This window comes from Nuphar pumila, chromosome 5 (assembly GCF_984573655.1).
Source record: "Nuphar pumila chromosome 5, dmNupPumi1.hap1.1, whole genome shotgun sequence".
Taxonomy (NCBI): domain Eukaryota; kingdom Viridiplantae; phylum Streptophyta; class Magnoliopsida; order Nymphaeales; family Nymphaeaceae; genus Nuphar; species Nuphar pumila.
In genome coordinates this window covers 17,156,418-17,170,007 of record NC_143253.1, presented here as the reverse complement: position 1 = coordinate 17,170,007, position 13,590 = coordinate 17,156,418, and the positions used below count along the sequence as shown (strand labels likewise).

Sequence of the window (13,590 nt, the reverse complement as noted above, 5' to 3'; positions counted from 1 at the left end):
TGGCAGGTGTCAAAACTATGAGAACATGTATCTAAGACACATAGTCAATAAAAAGAAATGAGGATGAAGCATCTCACAGGTTTGAAGAATCATTGTAATTGCAAATAACAACAATCTTTCCAAGCCAAAGCAAGCCCTTGCACTGTATTTTCTGCTCCTGGGTAATATCCCCAAAGAGGCGCCATTTTTTGTATCTCATGTCATATAAAATTAAGCCACGCAGACCTGCAACAGCCAAGTACATACCATCTTTGCTAGCTGCCACGTGTAAAACTGGCCAATTTTGAGAAATATATGATACCTTGTAAAACAAGACAATCATCGTCAGGATTTCTCCATTCAAAATGTAAAAGTAATTCAACATGCATTAAGCAGCACATGTTCAGTTTAGATGCCTCACTGGAATATTGAGATGCAATATTTTTAGCTCATCTGTATCTTCTGATTGCACCAGAAGCACCCTGTCTTCACCATAAATCACTTGACGAGCATATATGGTGCCTGAAACACCTCGGTTGAGACAGCATTTACCAAATGAAAATGCAATAATTCTATCAGATGTCCTCTGCTCTATGGCATAAAGCCTGTAACCATAATCATCCCATTGCACAAAAGATGCCCCACCCATCATGGGTTCATACTTGAAATCCTGACTTGATTTAACCATGGGCGAAGAGGCAGAACTAATTCCAATCTGACGAATAGTACACATCAGACGACACCCTGATGTGGACCACACTGTTAGTCCTCTAAACTTCCATCCAACTGCAAAAGAAGAGTTATCAGGTGCCCAGGATATGCAACTCACCGAACCAGTGTCCTCAACAGAATATCTGTAATCAAAGTCAGCAAAGAATCAAGAAATAGAGTTTGAACTTTGAGCAAATATTCAGAAATTCCACTCAGCATGGACAACTTGATAAGGAAATATATATGACTCTTAGAATAATCAAAAGAAAAAAAAAAACTAACCATGACGGACATATTCACTTCAAAATCAATATGGAGTGTCTGAGCATTGAAAAAATAATGCAAAAGAGGTGGAAAGAGGGGTGTTGCACTCAATCATTTATGAAGAATGTTCTTGCCATTCAGTAGATAAGATTCTTGTTTAATCCCAGATGGCACAGTTTCTATTTCTACAAAATCATTTCAAATGTAAATACACTTCTAATAATATTCCTCCGAAAATGGGGAACCATGACAGATAAACATCTCCTAGGTCATGATGCTTAATTTAGTAGCAATGCTATCCCAAAAAGTTAGAACATCAAAGAACATGAAAGGATTAGCAATAGGGATGATGGTCTCAAGATGGTAACGCACAGAGACATTGAATTTTATATAAATGAAAACCCGGAACAGCCAAGGAAAAATGCTCTTCCCAATCAAGATACGCATAAGCATTATTTAGCATGGATATTTACTAAACAACATGACTGTAAGCATGAATATTTGCACACAAAGCAACATAAGCACATCTACGTGCTACTAAAACTTACCCCCAATCATACAAAGATACAGTGCGTAAAAGTGATGCACTTTCTGACAGGTCATACAATTCAACAACCCCTCTCCTACAGCCAACAGCGAGAATTTGTTGATCTGAAGCAATTGAAGCACATACAGCATCAGCTGATTCCAAGCATCTTTCAGTTTTTATTGAATCTGTCAGCCTCGACCCTTTCTTACTGATAGAACATAACGCAACTGGGCCATCATAATACAGAACAACTAGTAATCTCAACGGCAATGACAGTTCAAGTTGATGGATGGCATAGTTGGATGTTGAACTATGGTGAATATTGCCTTCAGACATGGAAAATCCATTATCCAGAGAAAAGTGTGGTTCTGTATTAACCAAAGGATGGCAATGAAGTTCAAACATGCGGAGAAACTGGATAAACAAATGACATAAAGGGAAGCAATTAGAGGGAAAAAAACAATTGTGCAACATTGAAAAAAAGAAGACCGATTAATACATTAACTAAAAAAGTAATAAATGAAAGTCATTTGAGAGATCTAACGTTTGCATACCTCTCCTTTCCAGGATATGAGAGACATTACACCAGTTGATAGACCAAGAAGAATGTTATCATTATCGCACACAAAATTACTACTGGAAAAACAAATACATACGAAAAACATCAGAATAGTACTAAATGAGCAAAACAAAATCCTCACCAATCAGATTTTTTTTTTATTTTACATTGTCAGTTTCTTCCCAGAATAAGGAGCCTTTTCTACAGCCATTATCGATATGGTTGCAAGGAAAAGACCAGACGATGGCTTTCCTCTAAATACCAATTGTTTTCCAGTAACTTGGATCCTGAATATATAGAGAAAGAACAAAGATGTCTGCAAGGAAGATAAATCAAATTAGAGGATAACTCACAAAAGCAGGAAATAACTAAAAAATTAGTCGCTATACACACCAATGCCTTCCTTCAAGAAGGTCAGTCTACATCAACCTACAGAAAGTGCATAATGGATAAAAAAGGTAGTAGGATTTTTTTTTTCATCAGTGCATCACAAAGCTCGTTCAAACCCTCTACAAGACAGCACCAGAAGTGCATCGGAAAGTGATTCTCTTGTAATAAAAATCAATATCCATCGTTTTATAGGATTTATCTATCATAACCACAAACATCAAATTCAATCTAACTACACCAAATTGCCTCTCAATTCTTTGATTTCATAAATTTGCGCAAAACTAACTAACACAAAAACCCAATTCCCACGCAAAAACTACACTGGTTCCAAGGTCTTCCCCCTACTCCACATCGACATTCTCAGGTACCATCATACACAACAACACCCACAATGCAAAACCATCGATACTGAAATCTTGGCCGAAATCACAATTCAAGAAAGAAGCAAGACCAGGAAAGGAAACGAAACCGTACCATGACCGCGACTTTCGAGTTGTCGGGACTCCATATGGCCTCGACGTTCTCGCCCTCCAGCTGGACGGAATCCGGATCTCGGAGGAACTTCCCCAATCTCACCCTATGCTGGATAAGGGGCAACAACCCAGTTCCCAAATTTCAGACCATCAAGACGATTTTTTGAAGGGAACGCCGGCTAAGACGCCGAGATTGGGGGAGAAACGAAAAGGGTTGCTAATTAAGTACCTGGGAAGAGCTCCAGAGCTCGAGGTGGGAAGGAGAGACGACGAGGAGTAGGGCGTTGGAGACCTTGAGGTAGACGATGCGGGGGGAGGCGGGGCAGAGGCCGGGTTCCAACTGGATCACTTGGGGCCATCCGTACGCCATCGACATCTTCTCCTTCCCTTCTTCTCGATCCCTTCGGGATCATGAGAGGGAATGCAGAGGGAGGCGGAGTTGTAGATCTCCTCTCTCTCTCTCTCTCTCTCTCTCTGTATTCTCTACAGAATAGGACACGCACTTGTGGGGTTATAGTTGACACCCCCTTTTCTGAGAAAGCACTTTTGCACCAAAAATCGCATAATCATGCCTTTTCTCATGGTTTGACATGAAAGTCCTCGTCGATTTGGTTTCTTATATAATGTTTTTTATAGTAATTGAATTAAATAGTCACGTTTTATTTAATAAATTCGTTTTTAGAATTTAAAGAGAGAGAGATTAGCTTTGCATTGGATTTGGCCAATTGAGTGAAATCAAATAGGTGCTAATGAAATGGATTTTTTACTTGTTTTAGGTCGTTCACCAATCTTAACTTCTATAGATAGATGATCCCAATTCCCCTTGATTTTTGTGAAGCTTAGGATGCTTTGTGGGGTTGTCAACAAGATCATGTTTCGGTATAGCATTACAGATCCAATTCACTAACTGGCTTGGATTTAGTATTGAAAGTTATACATCCTTACCCGACTGTCATCCTAATCCAAGTTTACACGCAAAAGTGTGCCTAACCAGTTTAAAATGGGTTTCTATTTGGATTTGGTAATAGCTTTGGTAATGTTGGAATTTGGTGATCGTGTGCAGTGAGGAGAGAATAGAAAGAATACGATGGAAGAAGAGGCGACCCAGGAATACCAGAAAATGGCCAGAGTCAAGGGGGATGTGCACAGCACAATGTAGGATGCTTGTTTTTCAATAGGTGCAGGGGCTGAGAATATGTAACCTCCCTTGTAGTAGTCATTTTGGATCTCAACCATAATTGTTCCATTTTAATTCTCAAACATGTTGAGAATCCAATGAGTTGTGGGCTCACCATTATCTCAGTGGCTCATAACTCAAGGACTCATTACGTAAGTAGGTCATATGATTCTTGACTCATTACTCCCGGTCATTGGATTCTCTTATGAAATCTAATAATACACTCTGAATCCAATATTTAGATCCAGTACTTGGATCCAATATATGAGATATGGGTTTCATATAGGAGACTCAATGATCACACTAGATCCGTAACAAGATTTAACATCTCTCACTTGGTCATATGGGGCAAGCACTCACATTGTATCATAAATGGTGCACCATATATTGCATATAACATTTTATAACAAAACATGCACCAAATAAACCAGAATAATTTCTTGAGTTATATCAATATCTAGGTATGATGTTTTTCTCACATACTATTGATTATTTTTTTACATAGTCATATTGGTTTTTCATCATTCATTTTTCAAATATGAAGCTCTCACACTTGCTATGGGTTATTTTTCACATTATCATATGGATCTTTCCATCATTCATATTCAGGTATGAGTATGAAGTTTTCGTATATGCTATGGGTTATTTATCGCATAGCTATGCACACTTTTCATTAATATATGTGTAATATTTGACATTTTTCTTGATTTTTTTATTATCTAGGTAATGGCCATATAGAAGTACTTTTCATGACTTCTATGTATTTGGTTGCATTCTTACAAAAAAATTTAGAATAGTCTTTATTTCGTCAAAAACGAAGTTGTAACAAGTTCAAAGCATGCTTGACAAATTTTGAGGGCATAGTGGTCATTTTGGGAGTTTTCGTGGGGCATTTACAGTTCAAGAATCATAGTCATCTAACCTAAAGTTGACCCAACTTAGTCAACTATGTGAGGGACATGGTTGCCAGTTTTCAATTGTTTGAGTAGCAATTATATGATTTTTTTATTTGGAAGATAGAAATAGGTCTAAAAGACTCATTTGAGGTTTTTTTGGCATGTAAGGATATTTTGGTCCTTTGGGGGTCAGGTTTACCGCCCAATCTAACCAACCCCAGCAGATCAAACCCCGTCAGGGTCACCTGAACCCCGTCAGGTGGCATGACCCCTTAGGAATTGGTTTCAACTTGGTTGGACCAACTATGTTTGAACCTAGTTAGCCAACTAAGTGGTCCAACTAGGATTCCATGCCCTTCCTTGGTTAGAATCTAGTTGAATCTTAGATTTGGACCTAGACCCGTACCCAATTCTTCCCTTAAAATCCTTATTCACTTTTTTTTTAAACTTCTTATTTTTTCACTCTCTCTTCCTCTTCTCCCCTCTTCTTCGCCACGCCCTCTATCTTTCCCTCTTATTCATTGACATCGGTGGTGCACCACATCCATTCGCTACCCTCTTCTTCTTGTTGTCGACATGCCGACCCTCCACCTGTCATGGTGCCACTCCTCTCCTCTTCCAGTTTGCAGTTGTGTGGAGCCTCCTTTCTTGTCGTGGAGCCCTAAAGAAATGACCGACCAGGGTAGGTCGACCCTTCTCCTTCTTGTATCTTCTTTTTTCTTTTCTTCTTATTTCTTTTATTTTTTTTGGTTTTTGGGTGTCCTCAAGGAGAAGAATGAGTTGTTGCAACCTTGAGGTCGATTGAAAAGTTGTGGTTGAGTGTAGAGTGTATTTGAGCATTTTTTTTGCATTTATAGCCTTATATCTGTTGGATTTTGCATTTCAAGGCAGGTACTCGACCATCTGTCGTGATTAGTGGCATGGTAGGAGTTTGTGTTGTGTTTTGCAGCTTGTATTAGCTCCTACAACTTTGATTTTTGCGTGTTTGGTTCGTCCATGCCATGCATTTGATGAATCTTTTTTCTAGTATATGTTTGTGTTGCACTTGTATTTGTTTTGATATCATGTGTCTTATTGAAAAAAAAATTATGTAAAGGTTATGAGCTGCATAAATGAATTGGTTATCAAAAAAAAATGTAGAGGTTATGAACTACGTATGTGACCGTCATGTTTGAAAAAAAATCTTGATTTTAAGAAACTATGTTGCCTATGTGTTAGTTTTTAGAAAATAAATTACTTTGAATATGAGCTGTATATATGAATTGGTTGTTGATTTTTTTTTTGCAGAGGTTATGAACTTTTTATGTGACTGTTATGTTTGAAAATAAATTGTATTTTAAGAAACTATGCTGCCAATGTATAAGTTAAAAAAAAAAAATTTGTACTTAGAATATGAGTTTCATATATGGATTGGTTGTTGAAAAAAAAACTATAGAGGTTATGAACTGCATATGTGTCTGTGTTTGAAAAAAATATGTATTTTAAGAAACTACGTTGCCTACATTTGTAGTTTGAAAAAAAAATTTGCATTAGAAATGCTTATGTTGCCTATGTGTGTAGTTTAAAAAAAACTATGTATTGTAAATGCCTATGATACGTATGTGTGTAGTTTGAAAGAAAAATTGAATTAAAAATGCCTATGTTGCCTGCGTGATCAGTTTTGAAAAAAGATTTTTTTTAATGTACACACCTATGATGCCTATGTGATTGTTTGAAAAAAAAAATTGTACTTTGATTACCCATGTTGCCTATGTTTTGTTTGAAAAAAAACATTGACTTTGATTACCTATGTTGTCTATGTGATCAGTTTTGAAAAGAATTTTCTTTAGTGCAAATGTAAGATCCGCAAAATTTTTGAAATTTAAATAGGATACATTACGAGCCATGCAAAAAATTTCCATTCTCTGTGTTATTGACCTGTGTGATTAATTGGGTTAAACTACTATGTTTTCAGCTTTACTGTTGACAAATCGAGACTAACGGATAAATAAACTAAGAAAGTTGATTAATGGCAACTGAACTAAGCTATTAATTTATTTGATAGAATTAATTAACTCGGTGACTAATTTTCCTGATGAATCATAACTAGATAAAGCAAAGATGGTGAACGAGCTCTATTATCACCAAAGATTAGTCAACATTACTTGGATTAGGTGCAGATGATTCATTAAAAATTGTTGGTAGCTTAGAGCAAGCAGAAGCGCTATGTTGACAAGAAGCACAAATTTTCATGGTTGGGATCACATCTTTGTGAGGATCTCCCCGAGTCAGAGTGTTTTTTGCTTTGAGAGGAAGGGCAAGTTGAGCCTTAGATACGTTGAACCTTTTGAGGTGTTGGAGATGATCAGTGCGCCAGCTTATCGAGTGGCTTTACCTTTATATTTTTCACCAAATCGCGATATGTTTCACATATCGATATTTAGGAACTATGTTAGTGATCCATCTTATGTAATTCAATATGAGAATATTGAGGTGCTAGAATATTTGACAGTAAAAGAGATCCCTGTCGAGATTGTGGACCGTCGAGATAAGATCTTAAGGAACCAGACGATTTTGCTCGTCAAAGTGAGATGGCAGCATCATGAGATTGAAGAATGCACCTGGGAGCCCAAAGCTGATATGCATAGCCAATACCATTTGTTGTTTGCTTGAATTTTGAAGATTATTTTTTTTAGTGGGGTAGAATGTAATATCCAATATATTTTTTGTATTATCTAGATAATAGCAATATAGAGGTATTTTTCATGATTTTCGTGCATTTGGTTGTATTTTTACTGTTTTTGTTGAAAAAATGGTCTCTATTTTGTCAAAATTGGAGTTGTAACGAGTACAAAACATGTCTGACAAGTTTCAAAGGCATAGTCTTTATTTCGGAAGTGTTCTAGGGGCATTTTGTCTTAAGGGTTATAATTGTCCAACCTAGAATTGACCCAATTTATTCAGCTGCATGAGGGACATGGTTGACATTTTTTAATTGTTCAAGTCGCAATTCTGTGGTTTTTTTAATTTGGGAGATGACAAAAATGGATCTAAAAGACCCATTTGGGATTTCTTTGGCATATAAGGGCATTTTGGTCCTTGTTGGGCTTGGGCTGCCACCCAATCTAGCCAACCCGAGTAGGTTAAACCCTGCCATGGTCAGCTGGACCCAGCTAGGTGGCAAGACCCCATGAGAGTTGATTCCAACTTAGTTGGACCAACTAGGGTTCCACGCCCCTCCCTGGTTAGGATCCAATTGGATCTCAGTTAGATCCTGAATCTAGACCTAGACCGCTTGGACCCATACCTGGTTCCCCTTTTAAAATCCCCATTCATGATTTTTGTTAAAACTCTCTTGTTTTTTCACCTTTCTTCTTCCTCTTCCTCCCCACGCCCTCTCTCTCTTCTCTATTGACGACGATGGTGTCATGCCTAAAAAATTCAGAAACTTAAATTTTTTACCAAGATTTTTTTAAACAAAGTGAAAGTTATTTTTAAAATAGAAAATCTGCTTTAATATTTGGACCCTTCACATGTTGAAAACCAAACCACAATAATTATTTCAATTTTTTTTATTTCCATTGAATGAATATCAAAGTATATACAAGCCAAAAACACAAAGATTCAAGGAGCTCAAATCAACCTAATCTATACCAAAATTTTAGTTGAGTCATCGTGTACTGTATCTTTTGTCCGCTCATTTATATGAACTTGAAATTTCTTAATAAAAAGAAATAAGGCAACTTAATGTCAAAATATGTACTAGTAGACCTCTATGGGATCTATACAAAATTATAAAAATATGTCATGCCTTTCATATGTGACATTTCATAATATTCATACATAAAACATATCTCGTTTATGTGTTTATTTGCAATCAATAAATATTCTTATTTAATTTCACATGGCAATCTTTTAAACTGAACTAAATCTTATTACTTACAATTTATTAAATGATCATAAGGAATTACTTGCATCTCACAATCCTTTATGAGTTATGTATATAAACAAAATTATTTAATCCAAATAATCAATAATAAGTTGTTTACATAATCAAATTAAATAATTAATTAAGTAGATAATTACATATCTACATGCCTATCATATATGCATGAATCATATTATTATCTTTCAAATTAAATTGCTTTTGCATTAAATGTCATCTTAGCAAACATTTCACAAAATTAAATGAATATCCCGATTCCACACCCGAGGCACCACTGTCTTAGTATATTGCGAGTGTTCATACCTCTAGGGGGTCTTCATTCACATATTTCATTTTACATTTTACCCTTGACTAGCAGAGACGTCGATACCAGAGTCAAGAAAACTTTATCAAGGATTCTCGCGACTGACTATGATCATAATGTAACTGCTAAACACATGTATGTGGTTTGACTACCAGCTTCTTTTAGTCGAGTCAAAAAATTCTCCTAATTCACCGTGGTTGAGGGAAATGATCCATTGTCGTTTAGATTTACTGCTTGGATATTTTCATCATCACAACAATCCTAAATCTTGGATTTTCATTCTCAAAGGAAAGATTTACGGATCTTAGATTTTTATCCTCAAAACGATCATGAATATTTAATTTTCATCTTCATAGAAAAAACTGTCCATACTACCTGGTGTTGGGAATTACCCCTCACAGAGACTACTGAGAATTTCACGGAATTGGTGTAGACGTCGATTCACATTTGACTGATTCACTCGTCTACCATTTCTCAATATGACAAGCGCCAAATCATTATTATCAAAATATTTTCTCAATGCATGCCATTTTCACAACAAATACAACATACTAAAATTTACAATAAGTTACACTTCTTGTGTCAATACCCATGAAGTTTTTTATGATATACAATATGCATCAATATGTAATTTAAAAAATAACCAGGTTTGTAATACGAATAGCATGAAATTACAATTGGGGTATATATTTACTTCATCATACATTTATGCATCATAATATATTTTAAATTATTTAAATATAAACAATTATAAAAAACACTGCAACATTTGTATCAATAAAATTCAATGCATCATAATATGCTTTTTAATCATGAATGGAACTCATAAGTATTTTAGAGTTCTATATTAGCATTCATGGCTCAACCATAATCATACGTATGTTAATCTTAGCATACATATTATATACAAATTTTATAAAACTATTTAATGAACTTAGGGTTCTGAACTTGTAATCCCTCAAAACAAGAGTGCAGATTATTTTTAATTATATTAGGAAAAATAATGCCAGAACCTTAGGGCCTACGATTTTATTTCACATTCTCTAAAGTATATGAGATTAAATTCTAAAAATTTAAAATAATTCAAATAAATTCAAAAGAATTATTCTAAAATTTATTTTCTTTATTTTTAGATTTTCTAAAATATCATGAAGTATCTGCCATATTTTAAACTTTTGTTTAAAAAAATATTTTAAAATTTTGGACAATACTTGCTCTATAATGCCTACGAATTTACTGAAATTTAAACAATATCTGGCCTATTTTAATTTGAAAAATTCATAAATTATTTAAAATTTTTTGACAGAACCTTTTCTATTTTATTATAAAAAATATAAAAGTTATTTTAAAATTTTTGACAGAACCTACCATATTTTAGTATAAAAAATCTAAAGTTATTTTAAAACCTCCCCTATATATGAGTATAATTAGACAATTTTTTTGACATAATTAATGCATTTCAGTTCGTAAAAGAATTCCTAGGGGTTCAAGAGAGAGATAGGAGGCTCCATAAGTCCATACGAAAACCCAAATAATTTCTACGGGTACATACCTTATTTTAAAAATTTGGGTTGCGCTTCCGTAGTGCTTTCACAAATCCGTCTTTGAGTATGGCACTCTTGGCAGCACTTTTGCGGTGGGGTTTCAAATATGCCTCTAAAAAGGCAGGACTTCCACTATCGAACTAAAAACAACCTGTTTTTTTACGAATAACAGGTATCCTAGCTAGGCAGACAAGAGTTAGAGGTCAAAAAGGAGAGATAGGTAAGGGAATGAGGTTAGGGTATTTAAAATAGGATAGAGAAGAGAGAGGAGTAAGAACAGCTCTAGAGGGAGGAGGGAGTTGAAGTGAGATAAACATACCTGGGGGGAGGGTATTTTATAGACCACGAGGTGTCTTCTCCCTAGGTGTCACCTCCATAAAAGGAGGTTTATATTTGGTTGTTCTTTATTGGTTGATTTTTGATATTTTTAATATTTATTATTTCTTTAGACAAATTTTAAAAGTTTATATTATATTTTTTAGTATTTCATTTTAAGCACCTAAATTTTTTACCATTATATTCATGGGCAATTTCATTATTAACTAATTTTATTAATATTTAATGCTCTTGGTAAATTTACTAATTTTTCTATGGGAAATTTAAATATTTATAAGTAAGCCTCTGAAATATGGATTTGCATAAATATCTAAATTCGCTAAAAATATTTATTTGAATAATATTCAGATATATTTGGATAATATTCATATTTATTTAGATAATATTTAGATCCATTAAAGAATCCATATTATTTTTTGGATATGGGTTTAGATCAGTATCTAGATCTAAGAAAAGATTTAGATTTGAATATTATTTGGATTGAACTTTTGGACTTTGGATCATGTCCAGGTTAAAGATTCATAGATTTTATATCATAAATTTATTTTACATTTAAAAATTATAGTTATTACATTCTTACCTTTTTAAAAAAGATTCGAAATTAGCTATACACTCAATTGAAAAGATGGGGATATTTTTTTTTGCATATCTTTGTTTATGGTTTTTAGTAAAATCTTTGATGTCGTGTGGCTGTCATTAGACCTTGACTAACGAGACTATCTTGTTTTTTAATATTTTTTCATTGAGATCTATTATTTATACTGATTGTTCGTCCTCGTTCATTGTCAAGTCTTTGTGTACCTCTAAGTTCTCATGCTGAATAACACGAAAGATCTAAAAAAAACAGGGCTAAGTTTGTTCTTCTTACTAAAAACATGAGTCTAAAACTAGGCTCGACAGGGCTCGGTGGACTTGCTCCACCCCCACCCCTCATCAGTATTTCGAATAGGATGAGGGAAAATAGGTTTCATTTTCGTTTCCCCCCTCCCTTTCGTCTTTCGGTCTTCCCCTCCCCTCCCCTCCCCTCCCCTCCTGCAGCCCCGCTCCCGGCTGAGCTCCCCCATTGACGGTCGACGACCCTCGCATCTACCGCTGGCAGACTAGCGTGAGGAGGAACACCCAAACCAGACGGTTGCGCCATCCACCATCGATGGCTGACACCCCTTGCATTGTCTCGAGACCCCGACGGCTCTCGCATCACCCCGAGCCCCGCTCCTTAGTTCGTTGTGCATCCCTACGCTGCTAATGTGAGTGTTGAAACTGGTGTTTCTGTGCCATGAAAGGGAGGAGACTAAATCTCTCTCTCTGTGCTTTGCCGATAGGGTTGCGGATTCTTGAGGACTCATGAGCCCTATCTGAGAAGGACTCACGATCCTCAAATACTTCTCATTTGGGCACCGTTTCTCTCGAGTCCCTAAGCACACACGGGCTCATCAAACATCAAATTGCTTTTTTGAGAATAATCCAAATTCAGAGCTTATCCTACTTTTTTTTGGATAGTGTGTGCATCAAAACACCCCCAAATCGTTGTGTACTACGCTGCTAGTTAGTGAATTAAAATTTTTCTCCTATCTTGTTTAGATGATTTTTCATCTTTCAGGCGCTAAGATGTTGCAGCAATTGATGTCAATATGGGTTGCCCTAAATCCTTCTCTATTAGTAGGGGCATGGGTGATGCGATCCTGACTAAACCAAAACTTATTCACGATGTACTTATTGTGTGCTGCTTGGGTTTTAGCATTTGAATGTGTATTGATAATTATATTATTTGCTTTTGCATTTGGGAACTTGATGTTGTGTTTCATTTTTATTTTTTCTACAGATATTAACAACACTAAAAAGGAAGTTGAACATCCTTGTGACATGTAAGATCCAACTTCTGAAATCATCCAAGGATTATGTATAAATGGCAAGGAGAATCGAGAAAACAGGTGTTATTATCAGGTAAGTTTTGCTAGACCAATCATTTAGCTATGACTGGTTGAGTTGATTATTAGTGGAGTCGGATAATTGAATTTGTTTTGGGAAGTTAAGCCATTGTCGAGAATATTATTTGGTTTTTATGGATGAACCATTTGTAGGTTACAAAAGGATCCGATTGGGATGCAGGTTTAATTTTGCATCTCTAGGCATGAGGATAAATTCGAATCATATTATGGTAATCTCAACTTCAGGAGATTATGTCAGTCTTATTCTTGGAGGCTTTTCAAGCATATCTTTCTCGACACATTTTTCACTTACAAGTTTGCTTTGGAGTATGTATTTTTACACAATTTTCACTCACATGTATGCTTTCTAATATTTGTTTTTACTTTTTATTTGTTATGGTTACCAGCATAACTATAGAGTACCCCATGCTTCCACTAGGCAGATATGGGAGGGATGATGATGAAACGATTATGTGGTTTCTAAAGGATCGAAAATTTCATGTTGAAGATGTCATTGCAAAGCTTACCAAAGCTATCGTATCCATAACATTTAACATTATGTTAGAGGATATATG

The 13,590-nt window shown here is 35.4% G+C and overlaps 1 protein-coding gene across 2 annotated transcripts in view; it reads right to left on the bottom strand.

Moving 5' to 3' along the window:
- Nucleotides 1-3,410, bottom strand: part of LOC149836957 (uncharacterized) — an 80,085-nt gene extending 76,675 nt beyond the window's left edge. The window contains exons 1-7 of one of the 2 annotated variants that reach the window (XM_090005696.1): nucleotides 3,135-3,410; nucleotides 2,907-3,014; nucleotides 2,210-2,358; nucleotides 2,038-2,119; nucleotides 1,503-1,897; nucleotides 401-833; nucleotides 78-301 (exon numbers count right to left, since the gene is read on the bottom strand). In XM_090005696.1, coding sequence (XP_089861822.1) covers nucleotides 78-301; nucleotides 401-833; nucleotides 1,503-1,897; nucleotides 2,038-2,119; nucleotides 2,210-2,358; nucleotides 2,907-3,014; nucleotides 3,135-3,281 — 1,538 coding nt within the window. In that variant the 5' untranslated portion in view covers nucleotides 3,282-3,410. Of the gene's footprint in view, nucleotides 1-77; nucleotides 302-400; nucleotides 834-1,502; nucleotides 1,898-2,037; nucleotides 2,120-2,209; nucleotides 2,359-2,906; nucleotides 3,015-3,134 lie in introns of those variants that run through there. The other variant, XM_090005697.1, reaches the window with a different exon arrangement.
- Between the last annotated feature and the right edge of the window lie 10,180 nt (nucleotides 3,411-13,590).